The following is a 27,262-nucleotide window of genomic DNA, read 5'->3' as shown; positions in this document are numbered from 1 at the left end:
GCTCCACCTTCTGGCCGCGCCCGGGGCGCGCCGTGAGCGGACAGCCGCGCCGCGCGCTCGAGATGCTGCCGCTGTGCCCCGCGCTCCGCCGCGCCCTGCAGGCCCGCCCCTGGAAGGGGCCCGGGTGAGTGCGCACCTCCCTGCCGGACCCCCGCCACGGTCCCGCGGGTCCCCCGGCTGGGGGTCGCTTCCTCTGGCGCCCCGCCCCGCACCCAGGCCTTCCTCCCGCTGCGACCCCCACCGTCTCTTGCCTTCCGCGAGGGGGGACCCCCTCCTGGCTCCCACGCTCTGCTCGGAAAGTCGCCTCCTTCGCGCTCGCCTTTCTCCTAATGCTGGACCCACCGCCGAAGTGCGCCTCGATTTTTCTCACAGCGCTTCTCAGCTCCCCACCCTTGGTCTCACATTCAGGATCGATCCACCTCTGGGATTCCCTGAGTCTCCTCTGTCCTTTCCACTGGGACTTCTTACTCTCTTTCCCGCCCCTCCCCCTTTTCAAGTTAATTACCGGGAGTGAAAGGGACTCTTCCTTCTGATAGGTGGAATAGGAATACTTACGGAGTTCGTATAATGCATCAGACGCTGACTAAGGAAGACCATACATGCAAAGTGCCCGAACGGTGCCTGGCACTTAGTGCCCAGTTCTTATTAGTCATGATCGTCGTTTATTACTCTCATTTAAAACTGTGCGGTAGATATTCCAGATTACAGGTGAAGAAACCCACGTGTATTTTCAAGGTGGATCAGCCCTGGAAACTTCCAGGCTGTGGAGTTGGATTCTTGGACCCGTGCCCACTCAACGAATGACAGATGTTCTTAGAGCCCCTTCCTCTTCTGGGCTAGACAGGGTGTGTGTGTATGGGGGGGGGGGGGGTGGGGAGGGATAGGTAGGACACAGACTCTGTCCCAGAGGGGCCCAGTCTGATGGACGGGTGTTTCTCTGGGCCTCCCTTTCAGAGCTGGGTAGCCCCCACCCCCAATTTGAGTTTTGTTTGCCTGACCCCTAGGATTGTGACCAGCCATGTCTCCTCTGCTGAGCTATGCCCTTTCTGAGTTAATCAGTGTCCCAAGGGATGGCACAGGGGTGCCCTGGACATGGGTCAGTTTCAACACAGCTGTGTGTCCTTTGTGGGTGGGGGCTCCATAGGTATGGGCACAGGAAAGGCACATGGGGGAGAAGGATTCCTCTCCCAAGCCAAGATTGGGGGCCGCACTTGTCACGCTTGCCCTTTTGTGGGCTTCTCCCTGTGCTCTGACACCCACTCCCCTCCCCGCGGACCTTACACGGAAGCTCCGTACGTTCCTGTATTTACCGAGTACCCACCATGTGCGGATGTTGTGCTAAACACTGGAAGAGAAGGGTACCCCTGAGATTTGCATGTGGACTTTTCAGTTTAACGTCAGGGTTGGGGGGTGGCGGGAGGAGGGCTTAGCCATAAAAAGCTCTAATATCTGGTAGAAAGCAATCTATATTCTTTTAAAAAAAGCTTAGAATAGCAGTAATATTTCTCAAGCGATTGAGTATGGTGCTGTCGCTAATAAGCACTGTATTATCCCCGTTTTTACAGAAGGGAAACTTACTTTCCAGTTGAGGCGAATGGAAGACCAAATTCGCAGTCAGACTCCAGATTCATGCTCTTAATTACAGAGCTTCCAGAATGGAGGAAAAGCATTTTGCAATCAGATCTGAAGAGTTAGGTTAACCTCTCTCGGTAGAGCAGCTGGCCCGGTGCCCTAGACCCTAGGGTTTCTCAACCTTGGCACACTCACATTTCGAGCTGGGTAATCCTGGGTTGCGGGGGGCTGTGCAGCGTTCTTGGCTTCTACTCACTGGACACCATTAGCACCCCGCGGCTGTGACAGTAGAAACATGTCAGACATCGCTGATTGTCACCTAGGGCAGAAGTGCACCCAGCGGAGAGCCATCACTTTGGAAAAACAGGTTTGATGTTCGGCCACTTTGTCATTTATTCAGTGACTATTTAGCTAACACGTGTCCGTTGTAAAAAGTGCAGATAAAGCAGAAAAGGGTACACACGTCACTTGGAATGTCACCACACAGCGGTAACCACTGTCAGCATTTTAATACCCTTTAAAAAAATTTTATTTATTTATTTTGAGAGAGAGAACGGGGGAGGGGCAGAGAGAGAGCATCCCAAGCAGGCTCTGCCCTGTCTGCACGGAGCCCGATGGCAGGGCTCGAACTCACGAACTGTGAGATCATGACCTGAGCTGAAAGCCAAGAGTCGGGCCTCAATGTACTGAGCCACCCAGGCGCCCCTAATATCCTTTGAAGTTTCCGTGAATATATATTTTTAAAAAAAGAGAAAACCCACAGTATACACGTGGGCTCACCTGCAAATCCATTTTTGTAGTTGACTTTTTTATTTCGTGGACTTGTCTACCTTGCCGTCCCCAGGGCCTCATAGTGTGTCTGGCACCTGGGAAGCCCCGAGCGAACATTTGGTGAAGAAATGATGTTCACAGCCCTTCTTGCCAGTAGGTACTTATTACAACTGGTCTTGAGCCAGGGATGGCAACAGCTGCCGTTGGCCTTCTGTGTGGATTATTTTACTGAGCTCATCGGGAGCCTGTGATGTAGGCGTCACTATTCCCATTTCACGGATTAAACAACTGAGGCCCTTGGAAATTAAGGAAAATTTGTCTACACCAGACCCCCCGGTTGACTGCCTCCTGTCTCCTTTGGCCCTGACCTCCTGTTTTTTTACTCTACTTCGTTGACTCTATGGGGATGTCCTCGGTGATGTCTTTGCAAATTCTTGTTGGAAACGGTCAAGATACATATTTATGTTTATATGCAAATTTAATAAACAAAAGAACTATCTTGGGCGCATAGCAGGCTTACAACGAATGTTATTTTTGTCCGTTACTCTTATAGCAGACCTTGCTGGGTGCGAAGGGTGCAGAGATGACCCCCCTGCTCCCCAGCAGGGATGGGTGGGCTGGAATTGGCCACAGTCCTGTTCCCTGCCGGAGTCCTGGGTCACTTTGGACTCCTCTCAGCCCACCTGCCTGTTTAATTTCAGAATTTCAAGCCTCCCCAATGTTTGTCCCGCCTGCCTGCCCCCCGGGATGGGCACAGGCCGGCACATCCCACCGTCCCCTGGACGTACTCTGCTCTCTCAGTCCCCTAAGCAGAGGCCAGGCAGCACCTCTTGCCTGGAATGTTCCCCCCCCGCCCCAGCCCCCATGGTGAACCCACACTCACCCAGCACTTTGCGCCCTTGGCAAGGCAGCTCTCCTTTGGCCCCTCAGTGCCCTGTCTGTAAAATGGGAATAATCCTATCAGCCGTGTAGCAGAAGAATTAGACGTGACGTGACAGGTAGATTGCTGGGGTCTGGTACCCCTTACGTAAGTGACTTAGTGAAGGAATAAATAGAACCTGCAGTGATCCTAATACTTGCTTCAGAGGTTGTTGGAAGTCCGCACCCGGGCTGTCATCACAGGCATACCTTGAGCACTTGCTTCTGGGACCCAGCACCTGGCCTGGCATACAGTCGGTGCGGAACACTTGCTCTTGGGATGGACCAGGGGACGGCATGGGGCAGATTCCGACTTCACCTCTCAGTAGCTCTGTGGTCCTGGGCGGGTTGTGCAGCCTCTCTGTGCTGCCTCGTGTCCCCAAGTGGTAAATAAAGGTAGTGATAGGAGCCACCTCATAGGATTGCCTTGGAGATGAAATGAACTCATACACGAAAACCACTCCGAAGAGTTTCTGCTCCTAAAAAACATTGCTTTCAGTATTATTTTTGATCACCTGCCCCACCAGTGGGGTCATCTGAGTGGTCGTCTTTGATCAGGGACATTCAGACAAGGGGGTCCCAGCACCACAAGAATGGAAGGGGGCGGAGTGAGCCTTCCCTTTATGCTCATTCATTATCCTGAGGCAAAACCCTTTCTGTTGGGACTGACCCTGCTCACCCCAGGGGAAGGGGCAGACACCTGCCCATCTTGGGGGGGTGTCTTACCCCCCTCCCCCCCAGACCCTTCCTTTCCTGGTAGAGATGTCATGGAGTGGATGGCCCTGGGCTGAGCTGTCCGCGTCCATGGACAGCAAGCCACTGCCTGCCTCTCTCCTCAGGTGGGAAGTGCTGGGCGGGAGGAGGACGCACCTGTCCCCTCGGCCCCACTGCTCAGGGGTCTCTGACAGGCTCAGGGTCAGGGAGTTGTGACCAGAGCCATGCACTGCACAGTAATCTCAGAAGGTCAGTCTGCTCCTCTGTGATGATAATGATGGTGATAATCATGGTGCCTTCTTCATTCACTCGCAGCTTGGACTCGGGACATCATCACTTAGCATCGTGCCAGGCAAGCTGTAAGTGCTTAATAAATATTCCTTGATGTTCCCGGGCAATAAAGTGGAAACAGCTCAGCCTGGGCCTGATGCCCCTCCCTCCTGGACCTGCCCTGGGGCCCCCGCACTTTCTCTCTGCTTACCTCTCTGCTCCAGGCCCCTCATCTTGGCGATAAGGAGGGTTGGCCTTATCGGGTCCCAGATACCGGCTGGGAAAGTCTGGAAGCTGAATGAAGCAACGCTAGTTTCCTTTCTGCTCCTCTCCTGGGCCTTGGTCACCCCTGGCCCTAGTCACTGGGGACCTGCATCCAGCCCCCAGGCGTTAGCAGAAGAGCTAACTGGGATGGGAGTCCCGTCCTGGGGGCCTGGTGTCCTTCTGACAACACCTGGGTGTTCGTTGTTGTTGTTGTTGTTGTTGTTGTTGTTGTTGTTTTCCTCTCTCTTTTTTGCTTGATGAGTCTGACAAAAGGTTTACCAGTGTGTCCTTTGCGTCCCAGGCAGTGTGGCCGGTGGTGAGCCGAGTGGGTGCAGGCTGGCCTGGGGGAGCCGACACCGTCAGTGGTGCCCTGGGAAGAGCGTGGGGGCTTTGAGATGGCCCGACAGGGCCCCGTCCAGGCGCTGTGAGGGTAGCCTCCCAAGCAGAGGGGACTCCAGAGAAGACCAGGGTGTCCCGCGAAGTGGGTGCGGGGCGGGGAGGGGGGGGTGGCGGTGATGGGAAGTGAGTCTGGAGGCCTCAGTAAGGATTCTGATTTTTTTGTTGTGGAAGAAACGAGAAGCCATGGAGTGGTTTTGGGCGGAGTGCTTGCTCTCTCTGTGTGTGATCAAGTTTTCATGTTAAAACTAACTCTGGCCTGTGTTGGAGAGGTCCTTGGGGACAGTGGAGCAGCGTGGCCATTGCAGGCATGCAGTCCAGGTCCGAGGGTGCCGTGGGACCAGGGTGGAGGCCGAGGGTGACCTGGGAGCTCGGGCCCTACACTTCCGAACCTCAGTGTTCCCCTCTGTAAAGTTCTGGGGTTGCACTGGCTGGCCCAAAGCTCTGTCCAGTTCTGTTGCAGACCGTGTGTTGGTGGTGCGACCTTTTTTTTTTTTTTTTTTTAAATTTTTTAAAAGAGTGTATTTGTTTTGAGAGAGAGAGAGCGCGCGCGCGCATGAGCAGGGGAGGGGCAGAGAGAGAGAGGGAGAGAGAGAGAGAATCCCAAACAGGCTCCGTGCTGTCAGCACCCGACGTGGGGCTGGAACCCAGGAATTGTGAGATCGTGACCTGAGCCAAAACCAAGAGTCAAATGCTTAACCGACCAAGCCACCCAGGTGCCCCAGTGTTGTGACCTTTTTAGCTCAGATCCTGGTACTTGCAGAGGGTGGAGAGGGGCAGCTTGAGCTCAGAGGCCCAGGTCATGAGCAGACCAGGCACCCAGGTTGTTAGGGGTCCCTGAGTCAAGTTCAGACTAAGTGGCAGGGCCGAGAGCTGCGCTGACAAAGGCAGGCTGGCTTCACCTTTGCATCCCAGAGCCAGGCACCTGGTAAGTGCTCAGAAAATGCATGATGAGTAAATAGGCAAGTTTTGTTGCCCTTATCTGAGTTGTCTCTTGGCCCTTGCTGTGTAGAATGTGTGCTCGTGACTAAGGAATGCAGTCCTGCCTCCTACGGCCTCAAAGGGCCTCGAAGATCCTCACCAGAGGCTCCAGGCCCTGTGAGTGATTCTTCTTTGCCTTCCCTGGAGCCCAGGAAGGGTACTCCTGTTCATCCCAACTGGCCCAGGAGCCAAAATCAAAGGGGTGGGGTGGTTTTGTCAGGTGTCTTTGGGTTATTTCTGGCTCTCGTGGACTCAGGCTGATCTTTCAATTCTGTTCCCCACATTCGGACTGATGGGCAGCTGGGCCACGGCCTGGAGACTTGCCAGGCATAGAGGAAGCCCTGGAGAAAGTGATCCTATGGTCACAGTGGGCCTCTGCCCTGGGGAAGGTAGAGAGAGGCCTGGGAGGGAACAGGTGCCGGAGGGCTGGTAGCTACTGCATTCTGCATTTTAAGCTGGATGGAATGTGGTGCTAAATTTACTGAGAACCCCCCAGGGTTAGCCCCTGATTGTGGTGACCTTGGGGGTGTTTGACAACCAATTTGCCTTTGAACACCTGGCCTGGTGCAGTAACATATATAGAATATGCTACTATATATAACATAGTAAAATAATATATAGAGAGAGTATGTCACTATATATAACATAGTAAAAAAAATACATAGAACAAGTTACTATATATAACAAAGCAAAAAATATATATAGACTATGTTACTATATAAAACATAGTAAAATACATATATATTTTTTAAACGGAACTTTAATTTGTGACCCTGAGATCAAGTGTCATGTGCCCTACCGACTGAGCCCGCCAGGCTCTCCTGGTGCAGTAACGTTCTAGAAGACAATTTTCCGGGGCGCCTGGGTGGCTCAGTCAGTTGAGCGTCTGACTTCGGCTCAGGTCATGATCTCCTGATTCATGGGTTCGAGCCCCGCGTCGGGCTGTGTGCTGCCGGCTCGGAGATCGGAGCCTGCTTCGGATTCCGTGTCTCCCTCTCTCCCCGCCCCTCCCCTGCTTGCTCTGTTGCTCTCTCTCAAAAATAGACATTAAAAACAGTTTTAGAAGGCAGTTTTCTTAGAGCTACAAAGCAGGAGGGTGAGGAGAGGCCAGCACTTTTCAACCTCACGCTGACCCTGCGGGGCACATGGCCTCGACCCCATTTCTCAGGCGGGGAGCCCGAGGCCTGCCGAGTTTGGAATAACAGGCTGATGTCGCGAAGCGCGTCTGGGTTGCGGTCCCAGATTTGTCTGCTTCCAGAGCTGCGCTTTTTGGCACCCCCCCGGGAGCTGGGGTCCAGGCTGGGGTTGGGGCGCGCACCTCCAGGCCCCCAGCCCACACTCCTCCTGGCGGCACCCTGGCTGCCAGAGGAGGTGGCGGTATCTGATTGGCTGATGGGTGGTGGTGGTTGCTGCTTCCGAGGCCCAGAGAGATGCTGCTGGAACCTTCCAGAAGGCCCCAGACGCACACGCTGCCCCCCGCTTTCCCGACTGGTGTTGAGGCTCGTGGCTGCCGCCGTTTTCCGGCCTCTCCGTTCTCCACCCCCCACAACAGGCGGAGGGGGTCTGTGTGGACTCTGACTTAGCATCCAGCACATCTGTAGTTACTGTCTCCTCAGCTCTCCATCGTAACCCCAGGGGGTGGTGGGAGGTTTCTGCCTCTGGTTAGGGGCGGGATGGGGCCTGAGGAACGTGACACGCCTCCTTGGGTGTGGGGGGTGCTGCTGGGGGAGGAGGGAGGAGGCCTGAGCTCACTTGGCCGTTAGGCAAAATCTTGGGCAACCGGGCCCTGCCCTCCTCCTCCCCGACGGCACAGGCCCCTCTCAGCTCTTCCTGTCGCGCTTCCTGCTCCTGGCCTTTGCACTTGCTTTCCGCTGGGCCTGGAATGTTCTTCCCAGCCCTTCTCAGAGCCCAGATGGCCCTCAGAAGGACACCTCCTCGGAGAGGCCCTCCCTGACCACCCTGGCTAGGGCCGCCCTGCCCTTCTCCTTGCTCGTTCTCACATCCCCTCTGTCATCACAGTGTCGCTCGTCCGTGGCCCTCACTGAAGGTCAGCTGCGTGTAGCCCGAGGCCTTGCTGTCTAGGCCACCGCTCTGTCTCCAGTGTTTGGAGCAGTGTCAGGGACACAGCAGGTGCCCCGGAACCTTGTGGAGTGAAGGAAGGGCTGGCCCGCATGGCCCCTGGCTTTGTGTCCTTCCTCTGGGTCTTCCAGACTGGTCCTTGAGCCAGACCCGTTCCCAGGGAGAAAGAATTTAGATAAGAGTGCCCCCAACACTCACAGGCTGAGTGCCCCTGTGGCCTGGAGGAGTCCCCCAGCTGGTGCTCCAGCTCTGGAATGAATGACCTCAAGTCCTGGCTCTTCCCCATCTGTCCCCCACCCTTCCAATCCCAGACACGTTAGGGGGGGTGGTCACTAGTGGTCACCCGTCTGTGGGGTCATAAGGTTCAAGGCTCAGTAGGGTCTCCAGGCCAAGGAAGTTTTGAAACTCGGCACCCTGGACTCAGACCCTGAGCCCCCAAACCAGCCCTCCCCGTGGCTGCGAGCTGAGCTCGGGGCGCTCCTCCAGGGGCACGACCCACATCTTGGATGTTCTCGCCCACCCGGAGCTCAGCGCCTTGTGCCGAGAGAATCCCAGCTGGGTCGCGTTCTGATGAGACTGCGCTCTGGGCCCGGCTGCCTTCTCGGGCTGGGGAAAGCAGTAACCCGGGGCCGTTTGGGAAAGGGGCTGCATCGTGGGGAAGTCCAGGGAGAGTCAGCCCTCTCCGTGGGTACAAAACGCTGAGAAGGGGTTTTGCGTCGATTACACCTCAGACAGCCGTGTGAGTTTGTATGGTTGTTCTCAGCGGATGTGGAGACCGGCCCGGAGGAGGCAGGTCACGTGCCCAGGGGCACACACTGGCAGGTCCAGGACTAGAGCTTGGATTTTGGACCCCAGGGCCAGTTCTCCCCCCGTCCCCTGGCTCTGTACTCGCTCTGGATTTTGGGATTCTGGGCCGGCCCAGGATGCCCCTCCCCGCTGTTGGAGGTCGAGGGGCTGGGTCTGGCAGTGGCCTCCACTGACCTGTCTGCCTCTGTCCCCTGCCCTTGCACCCCAGGCTGCGGTGGAGGCACACCCCCTCCCTGACGGTGGCCAATGAACCCGTCCTGGCATTCACGCAGGGCAGCCCCGAGAGAGATGCGCTGGAGAAGGTAAGGGGTGGGTGGGGACACCCAGTGGGGGTAGGGAGGGAGCGGGGACAGCCTTGGGCAGCCCCCCAGGATGCCTTTCCGTGCCTCCAGTCACCACCCCCTTCTGCACCTGCCCCCAGCCTGGGAAGGAGACCAGGTCTGGGACAGCCGTGCGACCGGAGGACCGGAGAGGCTGGGAGCAGCAGGGTGTGGCCCGGGGCCACCTGGGGGCTCAGTCCAGGTCGGGGGTTGTAAGCCCACAGGTGTTGTATGCTTAAAGACATTCTCCCACTAATTGTCAGGATTTTAAAAATGGTGAGAGTTCCCATACATTTCAGATACGGTTTTCTCATCTTTTTATAACGGGAAGACCGTCAACACTGGCCTCCCCTTCCCGCAGGACAGCAGGGGACAGTGGCCAGGGGCTGAGTCCTGCTGTCCCTGGAGGGGAGCAGACGCTCTCTGCCCTCAGACCCGGGCCCCTTCTCATACCCGTTCCGGCCGGGCAGCTGTGTCTGCGGACTCCGTGCCGGGCTCGTGGGTGGGGCAGGGAGGGGAGGTGGGTGCCCATCCGCTGTGTCGTCCTCTCCCCAGGCCTTGAAGGACCTGAAGGGCCGGACGGAAGCCATCCCGTGTGTGGTGGGGGACGAAGAGGTGTGGACCTCGGACGTACGGTACCAGGTGTCGGTGAGTCTGGCGTGCGGGTGGGGCGTCTCCCCGAGTCTGGGGTCTGGCTCTCAGGCAATAGACCAGCTCCTAACACAGGGTCGCTGCCTGCAAAGGGCTTTCTGGTCCACTCCCAGATTTTGAATTCCATGCACCGATAGCTAACTGCCCAAAGCCGCCTTGGAAGTATAGTCATAAAAGGTGCCCACTTCATGCCCGCCGAGACGGAGTGAAACCCGTGACCGCCACCCACTTCGCCGTCTTCTTTAGAAAAGTCGACCACCTAGAGAGTAGGAAGGAAGGACAGAACGTCAGAACTGAGGTGATCCCTCCAAAGAAGGGATGGTCACCCAGGCCCTGGCCTCTGTGTTGGAACCTGCTGCTCTAGCAGAAGACGAGCTCATCTGAGGTGAGCACCCGGGGCCTGGCCACGTGTCGCCGCCTCCTAGAAGCCCTCCTGCTGGAGCCAGGCTCCTTCTGGAGGCGCATCTGAGAGGCCCTGTCGTGTCTCCACATGGTAGATTCATTCACAGCCTATTTCTTTCTTTCCTTTTCTGTTTTTTTTTTTTTTTAATGTCTATTTATTTTTGAGAGAGAGAGCGCACAAGTGGGGGAGGAGGAGAGATTGAGAGAGAGAGAGAGGGACACAGGATCCGAAGCGGGCTCTGTGCCAACAGCAGCGAGCCTGATGCGGGGCTTGAACTCACGAGGCTTGAGATCATGACCTGAGCCGAAGTCGGACGCTCAGCCGGCAGCCACCAAGGCACCCTCACACCCTATTTCTAGAGAAGAGTTGGAGGCAGTGTATTGACTCACACACAGTGCGGTAGGATAATCTCGCTGTGACCTCCTGGCCGCAAAGTGAGAGCTGTGGCGCCCTAGGTGTGGCAGACGGCCCAGGCTTGCCTTGACGCCTTCCAGTGACCCCAGGAAGAGAACATCACTCACGCTAGTCAGGGTGTTCTTGAAATCCACCCGCATGATGCGAGAAGCCATTCCCGATACGGGGCCGGAGAGAATTTCTCCCGAGGGTGGCGGAAGGACATGGTGATGTGAGAAGCAGGGTCCCCACGGGAGTCTCCCATCGCATGCACAGTGTTTCACGGGGCCACCGTCTTGCGCCCTGTCCCTTGGTGCCGGCTGAGGACATCCTCACGGCCCAGTGCCTGGGGGTGCCAAGGGGCCACCCTGCAGGCCCGTGTCTGCTGCTGGGGGAGCTTTTCCATCTGGGGCTCAGGGTGCAAAGTGACACCTGTGGCTTTTTTTCCCCATGTCCTCACGATGGGGAGATTTTGGGTACAGACTCCCATGTCCGGCTTCTCTGGGGGGTGGGAAGATGTGGCCGCACAAGGCTGGCATTCCTGCCGGGCACCACGGTGCTAGAACGCAGCAGTGGGCGGCCTTCCGGGGGCCCTGTTCCCCCCCCCCAACCCCCCACTCCCCACTCTCCACTCCCACGCACGATGCCAGCCCTCTCCACTCACCGCTTTTGTGTCTCTGGCCCCAGCGGGAGGCCGGCCGGCCGGCCTGCTGGTCCCTCAGGCACCTGCCTGAGTGCTTCCCTCAGCGGAGCTTTTGTGAGACACGGGATAGCCGTAAGGCAGCCTGCTCTTCCTAAGAAGTGGCAGAGGCCTGTGGTCTGTGCTGAGGGCTGAGAAGTGTCCCCTGCGCCTGTGCCCCCCCTGTCTGTCGGGCCAAAGGTAGGAGTGACCTGCTTTTGTGACCGTTGGGGGTCTTGGCCACGATTGGGAGTTTGCAGCGCATCCCCATGAGGGAGCCTGAGGGCGAGCCCCTGGCAGAGGACGCGCCCCATCCCTTCTTATCCCTTGTGTGGCCCTGACCCTTTGTAGCTCAGAAAGGCTTAAAGCAAATACCCACCTCAGCTATGGGGAAGGAAAAAAAAAAAAAAGAGTGTGTGTGTGCATGTGTGTGTATACACAGATACGTGTTTTGAAACTCTGCGCCAACAGGCATACGTGGGGCTTCTAGCTTCGTGCAGTCCAACCGGTTGCAACATGAGGGCCTTGGAATGCAGACGAGGCGGCTTTCTCTGTGGCCGAATTAGCCAGAAATCTGCCTCAGCCTTTCTTTCTAGCAGAGCGCTTGTAAGTCGTGGTAATAAAATCCTGCCAGCCACCCACGCCTCCTCGGGCCCAGGCCCTGGGCAGACGGCTCCGCCCTCTCGGAGCCACCCCGGGGGACAGCAGGGTGGCACACGGGTCGACGAGGAAAGAGACGCGAGTTCCAGCTGGTGAGGGACCGTGGGAGGCACAGGTGCCACGCCGGCGACGCGGGGGCCACGTGGGGCTGGGCGGTCGGAGGCCTCTTCGGACTGGTGGCCGCCGAGTCGAACCCCAAGGGTGAGGTTGGGTAGGGGTTCACTGCCGGGCAGAGGGGTCCTCGGGCAGAGTCCCGCAGGTGGAGACAGGCCCAGTGCGCCACAGAGAGGAAGCCAGGGGGGCGGGGGACGCGGGCCCCCACCGAGAGAGGGAGAGGTTGTTGGCGGTGGCTTTCTGAGGTTCTTGTCGGCTGTGGTGAAGGAACCTATTCCGGGAGTGCTGGGGAGTCCCTGGAGGGGGGTTAAGGAGGGCGAGACTTTCCAGAAGAGCCCTGTCGCTTGTCACAAGAGTATGCTTTCTAGTTTCGGGGCAGCAGAGTGAAAAAGCGAGGGCTTGGCAGAAGGTGTGAGGCTGGACGTAGGCCCACGCGTGTCCAGGGCTCACGGGCGGCCAGGGAGTTTGTGGTGGGAAGGCGAGTAGACGGCCGGGGTGGAGCCAGGATGGAGGAAGCTGTCAAAGAGCCGGGAACCAAGCCCCGCCGGGGACGCCAGCCCCAGGCGGACCAGTGTGGTGCCTGCCTCCGCGGAGGGTCTGTGCCCGGACCCGGGAGCTCCTCGCCTGCCCCCACGGTGCTGGCTGGTGGCCGCCTTTGAAACCGTGTGGCCCCACTCCTTGAGGCTGCTGAAGGGGGCACCTGACCCCAGCTGGGCCAGTCGGGTCTTGACCTCCCCGTGCCTCAGTAATGGGGGTGCCATGTAGGGTCGTTGTCAGGTGCATGGTGCCCCCGTGCAGGAGGCCGCGTCAGCTGTGATGGCGCCTCTCCCTGTCCCTTAAGCGGAACCTGTAGCTAGTTTCTCAAAAAAAAGAGAAAAAAAAAGGGCCCCAGGGGCAGGCCTGGGAATCCTTCACCTGATGTGCAGAGGCTTTCCCCTGACCAGCCCTGGTCCTCACGCGGCTGTAGTGTGGGCTTTGTGTCATGTCACATGTGCCTGGACAGCCACGCTGTGCCCAGCCCGCGACTGAGTCCTGGCCACAGGCAAGAAAGATCCCGAGGCGTCCACACAGCATCTTCCGTTGTCCCTGGTGGATTTCTCCAGAGCGAGGCTTAGGGGCTAACTGTGGGCTAAGCCCCGTGATGACACCTGCTTGCGGTTTATAGAGCCAGGAACTGGCGTATACTTTGGACGGACCAGGAAACTCCTAGATCTGTAATTTGGGGGAGACTAAAGGGCTGTACCCTTTCGCAGGTGGGGGAGGGAGGCATGTTGTGGCTCTGTCCAGATGGAATCCTGAGCAGGCTGTGCAGGGGTGAGGGTGGAGACCCTAGGCCCCCGCTTTGAGGGTTCCGAGGATGGCTCGGGGCGGGAGTCGCCCACAGGAGGCGTCCGGAGCCCCCACTGCTGGATCAGCGGCCAGAGGGCGTGATACCTGGCGCCCTGGGAGCACAACTTGGGATCGGTCAGTTTGCCCGGCCCCTCAGGGCTGTGCCAGGTGCCAGCCGAGAGTGGCTGAGTTGAAACGTCAGCATGCACATGTGGCTGGAGGCTGCCACATGAGACAGGAAAGCCCCAAAAGGCCCATCGGGCGACGGGTGGGTGGCAAAAGTGTTGATAATTGTGGCGTAAAGAAGTGAAACGTTTCCCTGCTGTATTGCTTACGCTCGCACGCGGCCCTGCCAGGTTCCGTGTGTAAATATTTGTTGAGGGTCTTCCCTTCGAGATGAGTGTCTCTGGGTCCCGTGCAAGGGGCTGGAGAAGTGGTTGCTCTGTCCCCTGGGCACTTGGGGCACGGCAGAAATCCTGAGCGATTCTCAACTCCCGTGTCTCGTTTGGGGGCCTCCCATGGTGGCATCGCCCCTTCCTGAGCCGCAGCCGCGTGCCATGCCTGCTCCGGAAGCATTTTCGCCTGTGAGCTCATTTGGCCCCCCCCTCCCCATGCCATGAGGCGGGGGGGGGGGTCCCCCTTTCCCACATGGGGAGATCTGGAAAGGGGGACTCAGTTTACATATGGCCCCCAGCTAGTGGGTGGCAGAGCTGGGATGCGATCCCGTGTCTGTCTGACCACGAAGTCCACGCTTTCCCTGAGGCTGTGCGGTCCCTGCCTTTCTCGGGACCGTGAACCTTCTGGAGTGGGAACCATCTCCCTCACCGAACAGCAGGTGCTCCGTAACCCCCAAGTGAGAGAGATCAGTGTGGGGATTGGAGGGGATTAGAGGGGAGAGAGCGAGTGTGCTGAGGGCTGTTGCCTAGAAAGCGAGCTCTGAGCCCGGCCACGTCCCCACCCGTCCTGGCACCTCCCTCCTGGGCAGGGACCTCACTCTTCTCTCATCTTTCAGCCCTTCAACCATGGACACAAGGTGGCCAAGTTCTGCTATGCAGACAAGGTGAGTCTGGGTGGGGGACTGTCCCCGTGTTGCCCTGCTGGCTGCTGACATGCTGTCCGTCACTGCTTCCCTCTCTGGCCGTGGGGGGCGGAGTCTTTCACAAGGCCAGGCCCGCTGTGGTTAACTTGAGCCAGAGGAGAGCTCTGTGGGCTAAGGCTGATGTCCCCTCACATGCCTGTGGCCGTGAGGCAGCCTGGCTTTTGAGGGAGAGTAGAGTCTCCAAGGCTGAGTCGGAGAAATTGGAGACACCCTGGATGGAAAGCCAGACAGAGGCTCGGCATCCTGGAGGGCCGGCGAGAAGGGCTGGGGTGCCCTGTGGCAGGGGGTCTAGGAGCCAGCGTTCAGGTGGCAACGGGGACAATTGCCATCAGGGATGCCGGTAGCAAGTGAATATCTCAGGCTGGGGTTCTGGCCGAGCAAGGGCAAGGCCAGGCGCCTGACCTTGAGGGCTGGAGGCTCTAGCTGGTGGGTTTGGGGGCCCCTGGAATAAGGGGAGGCCCTGATGAGACCACAAGAGAAAGTGGAACAGGTTTGACCATGGACGGACTTGGTGCTGACCTACCTGGGAGGTCCCTCAGACCTCCAGCTGGTGGCAGGACTGGCTCTGAGCCTTGGCTGGGCCAGCAGGTGATGGGACACCACGTCTGCAGCTGGTGGGGGGCGGGGGGAGTTGTGGTGGGCAGCACTGAGGGCCAAGGAAGCCACAGGTCCTTGGAGAATGAATGATCTCCAATCTCCTGTCTCGCCCATTCCCCTGGGGCCCTTCCTGTTCTAGGAGGCAGCTCCCAACCTTTTCCCTTTCGTTAGGCCCTACTCAACAGAGCCATCGAGGCCGCTTTGGCTGCCAGGAAAGAGTGGGACCTGAAGCCTGTTGCAGACCGGGCCCAGATCTTCCTGAAGGCCGCAGATATGCTGAGCGGGCCTCGCAGGGCTGAGGTCCTGGCCAAGACCATGGTGGGACAGGTGAGGTGCCCGTGGGCACAGCCGGGGTGGGGTGTGGGAGGCGGTCATACTCCCTCTGATGCAGCACACGTCAGCCAAGCAGCTTCTGGGTACCAGGACGTGCTGTGCCTGCTGGAGCCAGAAGATGTCCTTGAGGTCCCGTCCAGCCCTCCAGCCTCGGTCAGACCTCCGTGGCCCTCGGAGTGGTCTCTCTGACTCCTCCAGGCGGTCCCTCCAGCCTTCCACACCACGAGGGTCTCTCCGTCACCAACAGTCACGTCCCAAGTCCTGCGCACGGCACTCAGGACCCCTTGTTTCCGGCCTCTGTCCAGCTCCCTGGCCACTCTGCCCTTCCCCGCCAGGCCATCCTGCCCAGGAGGCCGCCAGCCTGGACTTAGCGAGATCCCTGGACCCTGCAGGCATCCCGTCTCCCTGCCTCTGCCCGGTGTCCTGCCTGGAATGCCCACTCTTCTGTGCCCTGTGGACTCTTCCTGTTGAGATCCAGCCCAGATGCTACCTCCTCTGTGGGGCTTCCAGACTCTTCTCTGTCCAGAAAGATGAGCCCCACCTCTGTGGCCCTGTAGCACGCTGTGTGTGCATCAGTACGGCTCAGATCGCACTGGGTGTAATGAGTTCCTGTGTGTTTGTCACCCCTTTACAAGCGTTTTGGAGACAGCGATCCCGGTTAACTGTTCTCCGTCTTCCTGGGCTACACACAGCATCTCTCTGGAGTCACAGAAGCTCCTGATAGGCGTTTTTCGGTTGAGTGCACGTTGAGCCAGAGTGGCATCAGCAGCTCAAAGTTGGGAAGGGAGCCGAGGGAGAAGGGTTAATGTCACCCTCCCCAGCAGCGAGCCTTGGGCATTTGGGCGGCCACCCCACTGCCCCCATGCCCGCTCACTGTCCTGTGGCGAGAGCGCCCTCTGCTGCACGGAGGTGGTATGACCACTCCTCACCAGCTAAGTGCCTTCGGATTCTCAGCAGCCCCTGGTGGGGGTGGCATCGTGGGCTCCCCAGCGTCCCGGATGAGCCACGCTTGGGCAGGGAGAGGCGCACACAGTCTGCCACCAGATGAAGGTGCTTTATTTGACTAACGACTCTGGCGCTTGTAGGAAGCGTGGCTGCCTCATAGAGCCAGGGCCAGCGCACCTTGGCTTCTGTAGCTCCAGGTCCCAAGCAGGACCTGGGACAGGTCAGCTGCCTGTGCTGGCTTCTGTAGCTCCAGGTCCCAAGCAGGACAGCTGCCAGTGACCGTGTGTGCCAAGGAGGGGCTGCCCTGATCCGGAAGAGCCCCATGTTGCAGCCCATGAGGCCCTCCCCCACCCCTGGGACGTTTGCCATCAGGAGGAACGGGCAGCATAAGGAGACGTTTGCCTCCCGCTTCTTGGTCCAGATGCCCCTGCCGGGGGCACATCCTCACCCCGGGGGGAAGGAGCCGCCAGCACTGTGGGCATGATATCACCGTGGGCACACGGTCGGTCTTGGAAAGGGGCCGTCGGGAGGCACATCTGCGGCCGCTGACCCCCCGCCATCCTGCACGCAGGGTAAGACGGTGATTCAGGCGGAGATCGACGCGGCGGCTGAGCTCATCGACTTCTTCCGGTTCAATGCCAAATTTGCCGTGGAGCTGGAGGGTCAGCAGCCCCTCAGTGTGCCGCCCAGCACCAACAGCGTCGTGTACCGGGGGCTGGAGGTACCCTCGGGTGACAGGGTGGGCGGGAGCCTGCTGGAAGCCTTGAGCCTGGCCTCACCGCACTCCCTCCCCACCCCCCCAGGGCTTCGTGGCGGCCATCTCTCCCTTTAACTTCACTGCGATCGGCGGCAACCTGGCGGGGGCGCCAGCCTTGATGGTGAGTGAGATGTGGGCAGCGGGCGGGCATGGGGCTGCTGGCTCTCTGTCCCATCTCAGACCACGAAAGGGGCCCAGCCCTGGTCGTGGGAGATGCCCAAAAGGCAGAGGCAGTGTGGGCCCGTGGAAAGACTTTGGGGCCAGAGACTGGTTTGGACCCCAGCTTTGCCCTGGTCCGGGAGACCCCAGGCCAAGCCCCTGAACTTCTCTGAGGCAGTTTCCTCCTCCTCTAAGTGGAGATCTAGGAAAGCCCACATATAATAGGGTTGTGATGAGCGAGCGAAGCTGCATGCGGGACACGTCTGGCCCAGTGTGGGCTCCGTATGTGGAGAACGTTGATGGTGATGACACATCGCTTTTGAGCGCCTGCTGTGTACTCTCTGATTTATCTGTCAGATCTAGGAAATGGTGACGCAGATGAGGATTCAAAGTCCCTGGCTCCCCTGCCCTTGTCAGGGTGGAGGCAGCCGTCACCCTCATGAGCTCCTGCTGAATGGGGCTGATGCCCCCCTGCCTTTGGAGGTGGCTCGAGGGAGGGCCGACACTGGCGGGGCCTGGGCCCCACGTGGGGCAGCTGGCTGATCTTGAGGATGGTCCTGCCCCGGGCTGTCCTTGTGCATCCACACCCACACAGACACGCACACGCCCAGGCGGCCACGTGTCTTCGCCCAGGACACATGTAGAGACAGCCCCGTGAGCGCTTGCCCGGCCACACCCAGTGAGTGCCCAGTGTCATGGAAACACCCAGAACAGACCTGCCTGAGGGGTGCTGGCAGGACCAGTCTGTACAGGCTTCCAGAGGAAGAGTGGCCTTGGCCAGAGTGTGGGGGGCGGGCAGGGCAGGGTGTGGTCTCACTGACTTAGGGCTTTTAGAGCACCGTGTCTGACACCTGGAGGAGGAGTGGGGTCCTGTAGGGGACATGCTGGCCTGCCCGGGGGCCTGGCGGTTCCAGGTGCGGGATGGGTGTGCTTTGGGATGGGATGGGAGTTGGGCCTGGTGACTCCTGGCCTTGTGACTCGTCACTGTGTCTCCCGGGCAGGGCAACGTGGTCCTGTGGAAGCCCAGTGACACAGCCATGCTGGCCAGCTCTGCTGTCTACCGCATCCTCCGGGAGGCTGGCTTGCCCCCCAATATCATCCAGTTTGTGCCGGCTGACGGGCCCACGTTTGGGGACACTGTCACCAGCTCAGAGCACCTCTGCGGCATCAACTTCACAGGCAGCGTGCCGTAAGTCCCCGGGTTGGGGCGGGCCGGGTGGCGTGGGGACATTTGCCAAGCGGCCGCCTCACGACCTCAGTGTGGGAGCTGGCGGTCGGGCACTGACCATACCCACTGACTTGCTATGTGGCCACCGGTGGCCCACGTCACCTCTCTGAGCCTCCGTTTCTTGACCTGTTCACCAGGAACGATGGTCCCTACCTTGTAGAGTCATCGTGAGGGTCCGGTGAGTTAGCAAAGAGGAAGAGCTTCACAGGCAGGATGCAGCCTACGGATGTTCGGTGACGCTGAGTTTGATGCCACTGCTGTCACTGGGAGGGGCACAGGGAGCTTGGAATGAATTGGAGGAGGAGAGTCAGGAAGGCTTCTCGGAGGAGGTGGCATTTAAGCAGAGGAGACGGCTGAGCAGAGAGGGGGCAGGGAGAGTGTTGTAGGAGAGGGAGCAGCACATGCAGGGCCTCCAGGCCAGAGCCCCTGTGCCTTGGGAGGTGGTGGTTCCCTGTGGCTTGGAGCGTAGAGTTCCGGGGCCGAGGTGAGCGAATGCGGACAGGAAGGGGTTCGATCGTGACTCCTCACTTACTCACCGGCAGGTGTATGTCCAGCGAACAGGTGGATGGACAAGTCCTGCCTTTCGGGAGGTTTAGTCCCGTGACTGTGAGGCCCTGAGAGCCCGCCGGGGTGTCCGCACTTCATCCCGAAGGTGACGGGAGCCACAGGAAGCTTTACACGTGGGGGTGTGCATTAAGCAGCTTGGTTTCGAGCAAAGATTGCAAATGGTAGTTCTCCAGCTGGACGTGGGAAGTGGCTCTGTTCTCTTTGACTCCTTATCAAGATGGATCAACCTGGTACAGTTGGGGCAGTTTCATGCAAAAACCCAGTTGAGATTTATTTCAAGCTTCTTTTGGGAACCTGAGCCCTCTGGGCCTCCGTGTCCCCCATGGCACCCCCTGGCTGGAGGTGGGGTCCGGGTGCTCTGTGGTCCCTGTCACCCTCACCAGGCCCCGGCTGTCTGCATACTTGGTCATCTGTCCCCAGCCTGGCCCTGCTGGGCCCCTGCGTTCGCAGCCTGTGTCCTAGATGATCGCTTCGACTGCCCTGTGCACAAGTCGCTAGCGGCCAGAAGCGGGAGACCAGTGAGGAGGCTGTCCGCGTGTCCGCATCTAGGGAGGGACAGCAGACGCCTGACCAGAGTAGAGACGGAAGGAATGGATCCCAGAGAGCAAGTGGCAGGGAGATGTGGTCACTTGTCCGAAGAGTCGGATCAGCAGAGGAGGGGTGTGTGTGGGAACGTCCGGGCTCTGGCAGAGGGGGCCCAGAGGGCACCGAGGTGGGCGCCTGGAGGGCTTGGGTGAAAGTGACGAATCACATGCTGGTCACTTGGAGTTTGAGGTGCCCGAGGGTCATCTGAGTGGAGATGTCGGGGTCGGCACTGGGGTCCTTCCAGGTGTCCCTGGGGACACCTGCGGTGGCCTCCAGTCTCCCTTCCCCGGCCTCAAGCTCCCCTACCCCCCTTCCGGCTAGGGTTTGCCGGGTGTGGTGGCGGCGTTAGAACTGCTGAGGAGGACCGTTTTCCGAGAAGACCCGCTCTGCCAGTGCGGGCCCTACGGGTCCCTGCCTATTAGCGGGCGGAGCGGGCCTGGCCCCCATTTGCCATGCTCTGATGAGCAGCGGGCTTAAAGGTAGGAAAGTCATAAATTAGTATTAGCTACTGTGTCGCAGGCTCCCTGGTGATTAGCATTTTTATTGTTTTGTGGTGCTGAGGTTGGTCACACTTGGATCTTGGGGACGAGGTGGGGGCCTGAGCTCTCTCTCCCAGGGCGCTCCTTGGTTTGGCCTCTAGAGCCCTGGGCGCTGGGCTGGGGGCGCCCCTCCCAGACCATGGCGGCGTCTGGCCCCCCCCACCGGGCACCTGAAGCGTGGCTGCGCTGACCTGAGCACTTGACCCACATTAGAGCTGCCACGGGTGGGTTGTTCGCTCCCGTGCCCGGGCGGGGTGCACGGTTTGAGGCTCAGAGAGGTCGAGTCATGAGTGTCAGGTCGCGTGGCCGTGAGCGTCTGAGGCAGGACCCCCGCGCGACCTTCTCTGTGTCTTCTTGCCGCCAGGCCTGCCATTGCTGCCTCCCCCTGGGCCCCAGACGTCACCTTTCTCCAGGCGTCTCACCTGCCCCCGCCTACTCAGTTCCCTGCCACCCTCCCTGGGACCCCTGCCCCCACCCGCTAGGCTTTTGGGTCTCTTCCTGGGGTGGTGCCTACTCCCCACCCCCCAGGGCCCTCGCTGTCTCAGCAACCTCAGCTGGCTTCCTAAGCCTTGCGCTCCCCTCTGGTTTCAGCACCTTCAAACACCTGTGGAAGCAGGTGGCCCAGAACCTGGACCGGTTCCGCACCTTCCCACGCCTGGCTGGAGGTAAGGGCCCCTCTCCTGGCACCCTCTCCCGTGGCCCCAGGGACCGTCCCCTGGCCGTCAGGAAGGAGGAAGAGAAAGAGGCAGAGGTGAGGCCCCCATAGGTGGGGCAGCCCTGTGGAGGCTGAGAAGTGAGGGGCTTAGGGGCGGAGCCTTAGCTGTGCTAGATCCAGGGGGTCGCACCAAGGACTTTGGCCTCAGAATGAGCATTTTTCCATCCATCCATCCATCCATCCATCCATCCATTCCTTCATTCATTCGTCATTCAGCAAATAAAATGTTAAGCATCTACGTAGGCATTTCTGGAGACCAGGGACGCGTGATGGCAAGAGACACAGACCTAGCCCTCAGGAACTCGTGTTCTGGGAATGGAGGCAGATAGTGGACGTGCAGATGGTGATGCTGGGCCGTGACGAGAGCAGCGCAGAATTTGAGGAGGGAAAGAGGGGGTGTGCGGAGGCCCCAGGGCCTTCCAAGGCAGTGCGGGGGCTGGTGGTTCGGCATTCTTGCTCCTGAGCTGGTCCGAGCTCCGATGGGGGGGGGGGGGCGGTCAGGGAAGGTGCACCCTCAGCCGGCTGTGGCATCTGCACCCCAGTGCCGCCCTTTATAAGGTGGGGAGCAGGGAGCTGTCCACGGTTTTCTCTTCTCTGCCTCCTTCCCACTGTGCCCTGAGGGAGAGAGAGGCTCTGACTGGAGCTCACGACCCAGAGATCAAGAGTCTCAGGTGCTATCCGTGGAGCCAGCCAGACGCGTCTTCAGTTTTCCTGTCTTTAAAATGGGAACGATAACGGGGGGGAGGGAGGGCTGTCGTGAGGCTTTAGTGAGACAAAGCAGAAAGCGCTTTGAGCAGAGCCTGGCGGGCGGTTAGTGCCTTGTGACGGGAGCTGCTGTTAGCTGATGTGGGAGGAAGCCGGGGCCTGGAGGCCGAGGAGCCTGGGGAAGGGTGTCGCCGCCGTGGGTAGGGAAGAGGGGCCAGCCCTCGGGGCCGATGTGGAGCGGACCCCTCTCCTCTCGCTGGGTTGGGGGGTTGGCAAGGTGCAAAGCAAGCCGTGCCCACTCCTGGGAGTAGATTGGCTCCTGGGAGCCTGGGATTCTGGTTCTTTTTCTGCCTCGATGGTGGGCGGCACCCCTGCCCCCGCCTCAGTTTCCTCAGCCGTGGAGCGGGACAGGGGCCTGGCTCGCCGGCTTCCGGGATGATGTCCGGCCGTGGCCCTGCCTTCTCCCGAGCCCGTCCGCTGGGTGTTGGGGCTGGGCGCACCTGCGGACAGGTGCAGGCGCCGCGGCGGGCGCCCTGCTGCCGAGAGGCCTGCGCTCCACCCGCGCCCCCTCCCCCCTGCAGAGTGTGGCGGGAAGAACTTCCACTTCGTGCACCGCTCGGCCGACGTGGACAGCGTGGTGAGCGGGACCCTGCGCTCGGCCTTCGAGTATGGCGGCCAGAAGTGCTCAGCCTGCTCCCGCCTCTACGTGCCTCAGTCGCTGTGGCCGCAGATCAAAGGGCGGCTGCTGGAGGAGCACGGCAGGATCAAAGTGGGCGACGTGAGTGGCGCCTCATCCCCGCCGCGGCCCAGCGGGTGACTGATGGGATTGGAGGCTCCCGCGCTGTGGCTTTGGCGGTGGCAGGCCTGGGATGCGCGGGGAGGGGGCTCCCTTTGTCTCCGGCCTGCAGTGACTCGGTGACTCTGTCTTCCGGTGCCTCCCTTGCCTCCAGCCAGCAGAGGATTTTGGGACCTTCTTCTCTGCAGTGATCGATGCCAAGGTACGGGCACGGAGCAGGCGTTCCCGGGGGGCTGAGCCCTGGCCTGGGTGGGAGAGGGAGGAGACGCAGGGCTCTTGACCGGGGGGGCGACCCGGCCTCACTGCTCCAGGCAAGGCCCACGGTCCGACAGCCCCACAGACACGCCCGCCCGCCCTGAGCTTGAAAAAGGCAGAAATGTCCGCCACCGGAGAACTTGCTTCCCACACACCCTGCAACCAGGCTCGACGAGTCGCCCCCTGGTTCACGTGCATACACACCCAGATGGGCCTGCATGTCTGCAGCATGAGCCCAAACACACGTGCACTCGTACGTGCCTGTCTGCGAGCACATTCGTGGTCTTGGTGTGCAGGCGTGCGTGTAAGTCACCCACATAGACATCCACGTCCACGTGCACGAAGGTGCGCACGTATCTCCAACAGAAACAGATACACCTGTGTGCACGCGTGCGTGTTCGTGCGTGTGTTCACACGTACGCAGGTGCACGTCAATCTGCATTCGTAAGTGTACACGTAACAGGCAGGTGTATTTACGCACGTACCTAAATGTGAAGACGCGTGACCTCGCGTAGGTGCGTGCGTATGTTACTGTGCGCGTTGTGTTTCTGTAGGTGTAGTTGTGGCTCTACCACACACACATTCTCACAAACGCTCTCACACCCGTGTGCACGTCTGCCCTTGTCTCTGCCGTGACTCTGCCGGATCCTGGCTTTTGCCTTCTTCCCATCTCCCCACTCCGGTTTCAGAATTCGGGCCCTTTGGGGTGTGTTGGGGACACTGCTGCTTGTCATCACCTCCGGCCGGTCTGTGACACCCCTCCTCCCCCCCCCCCCCCCATCCCCAACCCCAGTCCTTCGGCCGCATCAAGAAGTGGCTGGAGCACGCCCGCTCCTCGCCCAGCCTCACCGTCCTGGCCGGGGGCAAGTGTGACGACTCCGTGGGCTACTTCGTGGAACCCTGCATCATTGAGAGCAAGGACCCACGGGAGCCCATCATGAAGGAGGTGACTGGGGCGTAGAGAACAGTCTCCCACCCGAGCACAGCGCATGTGGGGCCCTTGCACGTGGGTTTCTTCTCGCGATATTATCCCATTTCACAGACAGGAATGTGAGGTAGGTCCCGGAAAGGGAGTGTCTCAGTCCCCGGGAGAGCGGGGCCAGGCCCACTGACCCCAGATCCGGTGCTCTGTCCTTGACACTGCTGACCCTGCTGGTGTCATAGCACTTCTGCCGTTCGCGGCCACTGAGCTGCTGTCGTGACCTTAACGGCGAACACTTACAGACTCTTAACTCTGGGCACCTGTCTGAGAGGAGGGGCCGTTCCCATTCCCGTGTTACAGATGACCAACGGAGGCGGAGAAGTCAAGGCACTCGCCCAGGATGGCAGTGCAGGGGGTGGTGGAGGGGACAGGGGTGGCTGGCCAGGAGGGCCATCAAGCTCCCTCGGGTCCTTTGCCAGGTCAGGGTGGGGCGGGCGGGGCAGGGCAGAGTGTTGCCATCTCCTGAGGGAGCCCAGCGGCAGACGCCTGGCTCTTTGTGCAGGTGCGGAGCTGTGGGCCGAGCCCCGGGGACTGGGGAGAGGCAGAGGCCAGAGCAGGGCGACGGGGAGGCCTTGGGGCTCTGGTCCGGGGGCGGCGGTGGGGGTGGGGGGGTCTGACCCTAGGGCTTCCTTCCGTTTCAGGAGATCTTCGGGCCCGTGCTGACCGTGTACGTCTACCCGGATGACAAGTACAAGGAGACCCTACGGCTGGTCGACAGCACCAGCAGCTATGGCCTCACGGGGGCAGTGTTTGCCCAGGATAAGTGAGTGGCGGCCGCCCTTCTGCTCTTGGCCTGGTGTCCTGCCCCCGCCACCCCACGAGCGCCCTCCTGGACTTGGATCCTTGAAATAACGCCGCCCCTTCCCCTCACCTCAGCCCTGACCGGCAGGCAGGCCTCCCCAGCAGGGGTACAAGACTCTTTTTTGAAATGTAGATCCTGGGGTCCCCTTATTGGGGGCGTGGCTGGGGAATCCGTGCTTTTGACCGGCTCCCCTGGGTCTGATGGGGCCCCACTGAGGGTCCTTGCCTCATGCTGCAGAGCAGAAGAATTGGGCTCAGGGGCCAGGAGCATACTGCCTTATCTCGCAGAGGCCATATTTGAGCCCGGGGCCAAGGCCCCAAGCCTGAGTCTTGGCTTTTCCTTCCTCCGTGACGCCAGCCGCCGCCCTGCCTGTCTCCAAGAGCGTGGAGTTGGGATTGGAACCTGGGATCAGGGTGGCGGTCTGGAGGTTCCCCAAGCTCCCGGTGGGGGAGGGGGAGGAGGCAGGAAAACTGGACCAGGATGGGCCGCTCGCACGCAGCCTGACCTCTTGGTCAGCTTGTGCAGCAGCCCCGTGAGGGAGGCCATGCTAACCACTTTCCAGAAGAGGCTCAGAGGCTCTAAGATGCTGCCTGTGGCTGGCCCGTGTCATGGGCCCGAGCTCGGCCTAGTGCTTCAGCTGGGCAGCCGGTGTGGGCTGGGCTGCATGGTGGAGGTGGTCGGACCTGGGGCCGGCGGGAGGGGAGCCGGCTGCCCTTTTATCACTGTCCTGCCTTGTAGGGATGTTGTCCAGGAGGCCACCACAATGCTGAGGAACGCCGCCGGCAATTTCTACATCAACGACAAGTCCACTGGCTCAGTGGTGGGCCAGCAGCCCTTTGGGGGGGCCCGAGCCTCTGGTGAGTGGGTCCCCCTTTCCAGAGGGGAGGCAAGTTCCTGGCAGGAGACTCCGATCGCCTCACCTCAAGGGTGTTCAGAGTAATAGGAAACACTGTGGGTGAGGCGCTGGGCTGTCTTCTTCCCGTTTTACAGAGGAGTAAACTGAGGCACAGGGAGGGGAAGTGACTTGTTCGAGGGCACATGGCTGGGAGGTGGTGGAGCTGGCATTTTGGTTCCAACACCCACACCTCTTACCACCATGCTCCGGTCACTTCAGCGTCCTCGTGTTGCAGTTGGGGAAACCGAGACTCAGCGTGGGCTGGCACTTGCCCCAGGTCCCAGCTGCCCTGTGGCACAGCCCAGGCCAGGCCCCGGGGCTCCTGGCTCCCAGCGCGGTGCTCTCTCCACAGTGCTCCCAGACACTCCTTGCGGGGGGGGGCACACAGACCCGGGGAGCGGGGGCCTCCTGTGCTCACTGGTTCCGGCCTCCCCTGACCTCCGGCCCCGTGTGCTGCACAGATGCGCTCGGGAAACCTTGGCCTTGTGAACACGTTTCGTTTTAGTTCAGCTGCTTGTTGCCTGTGCCGGTGTCCCTGTTATTCCGTCAACTCTTCCCCGCCCCCTTTCCCTTCCTCCCGGAGCTGCTGTGTCTTCTCAGAGAAAAACGGAGCTATCTTTTCCACAGGAACCAATGACAAGCCGGGAGGGCCCCACTACGTCCTGCGGTGGACGTCGCCCCAGGTCATCAAGGAGACCCACGAGCCTCTGGGGGATTGGCGCTACTCATACATGCAGTGAGCCCCGCTTCGCACCTTTGCCGTCCACCTGTCCGTCCAGACGGCTGATCGGTGCACACCGGCCCCACTCCAGCCCCTTCAACTCGCTCCCCGTGGACGGCCCCCTTCCCAGGGCCAAGACCTGTCCCCCCCCGCCCCACACCAGCCCACATCCTGGCCTGTCCCACCCTGCAGGGGCAGGTGCGGGCTCTAGTTTGAGACCATGCTGGGGAGGAACAGGGCCACTCCCCTGTCTCACCGGCTGTGCTAGGACTTCTGTCTGGTAGGTCTGACCTGGTGCCCTGTCAGTTCTTTCCCTCTCTTTTCCGGCCCGCTGGCTCAGGGACCTGGGGAACAGCAGTAACGGAGCTCCCGGGATCCTCTGGGGGAAACGGAGGCAGCTCTGGGACCCTTGGCAAACCTCAGCATCCACAGGGACTCCTGGCCTTGGCCCCCGCTCCTCCGGCTCTCCGGGATTCGGTGTGACCCAGGGTGGCCTGCAGGGCACAGAGGACGCCAGCTGGCCTTGCCCTCTTGGGTCTGGGCCGCCCACCGTCCTCACTAGCTGTCCTAGCCAGCGGGTACTTCTGCCTGACCACATGCCTTAGACACCCGTGTGCCTTTCTCCAGGGTACCTGTGTTCTTTGGAGGCCATGCGATTCCTGGCAGTCTCTGTGTGGTGGGCCTAGGGTTCCCCCTCAGGAGCTCGGTCTCCACTGGCCGAGGTAGAACAGGCCCAGGGAGACTTTGCTGCCACCTTCTTCTGACCCGAGAGCCAGCCTTGAGTTCCCGTCCAGCCTGGGCTGGGGATTGCCTGTAGAACCTTCCCTCCTTCGCACAGAAGTGGCTCCATGTGGACTGGGCCCTAGTGGCCCCTTCTTTGCTGCGGCCAGTAGGTGGAAATTCACCAAAACCTGCTAGTTGGATTGCAGGTGGCCGGGGGTTAGTAAGGGGTGACTTTGGAGGACAGTTCCCAGGGGACCCTGAGAGTGCTGGCCCTCCCTCAAGGACAGCCGGCCTGGAGTCCCCCATGGGGCTGGCCCCCAAGCACCATGGTTCTACACTGGCCCACGGTCAGGGTGTGATGCTCGCCAGGCGTCCTTCCACGTTGCCGTTGCCTTCCAAGTTCCGCGTTGTTCCCTGGAGAGGCCAGGGCAGTCTGCTGGGGAGAGGTGCTGGAGATGTTCCCGGCTCCACTGATTCTACACTGTGAGGGGGCAATGAGATTCGTTCTGATGCCACCCAGTAAATGCTTGTTACTTAA

The 27,262-nt window shown here is 60.1% G+C and overlaps 1 protein-coding gene across 1 annotated transcript; it reads left to right on the top strand.

Annotated features, from left to right (window-relative positions):
• On the top strand, positions 1-27,262 carry ALDH4A1 (aldehyde dehydrogenase 4 family member A1). The gene is made up of 15 exons (XM_043573892.1): positions 1-124; positions 8,981-9,074; positions 9,648-9,740; positions 14,334-14,381; positions 15,189-15,344; positions 16,867-17,016; positions 17,099-17,173; positions 18,213-18,400; positions 20,722-20,795; positions 22,132-22,328; positions 22,501-22,548; positions 23,395-23,547; positions 24,225-24,346; positions 25,124-25,242; positions 25,908-27,262. Exons 1-15 carry the CDS (start codon positions 63-65, stop codon positions 26,018-26,020), a joined length of 1,692 nt encoding a protein of 563 aa, XP_043429827.1. The 5' UTR covers positions 1-62; the 3' UTR covers positions 26,021-27,262.

Source organism: Prionailurus bengalensis, chromosome C1 (genome assembly GCF_016509475.1).
Source record: "Prionailurus bengalensis isolate Pbe53 chromosome C1, Fcat_Pben_1.1_paternal_pri, whole genome shotgun sequence".
NCBI classification, from domain to species: Eukaryota; Metazoa; Chordata; class Mammalia; order Carnivora; family Felidae; genus Prionailurus; species Prionailurus bengalensis.
This window is presented reverse-complemented; position numbering and strand designations above follow the sequence as displayed.

Bases quoted from the DNA above. Each gene is read 5' to 3' on its own strand.
- ALDH4A1 (XM_043573892.1), top strand. From the start codon at position 63: ATGCTGCCGCTGTGCCCCGCGCTCCGCCGCGCCCTGCAGGCCCGCCCC. The intron at 125-8,980 runs GTGAGTGCGCAC...CTTGCACCCCAG, and splicing joins CGCCCCTGGAAGGGGCCCGG to GCTGCGGTGGAGGCACACCC. The intron at 22,549-23,394 runs GTACGGGCACGG...CCCCAACCCCAG, and splicing joins CTGCAGTGATCGATGCCAAG to TCCTTCGGCCGCATCAAGAA.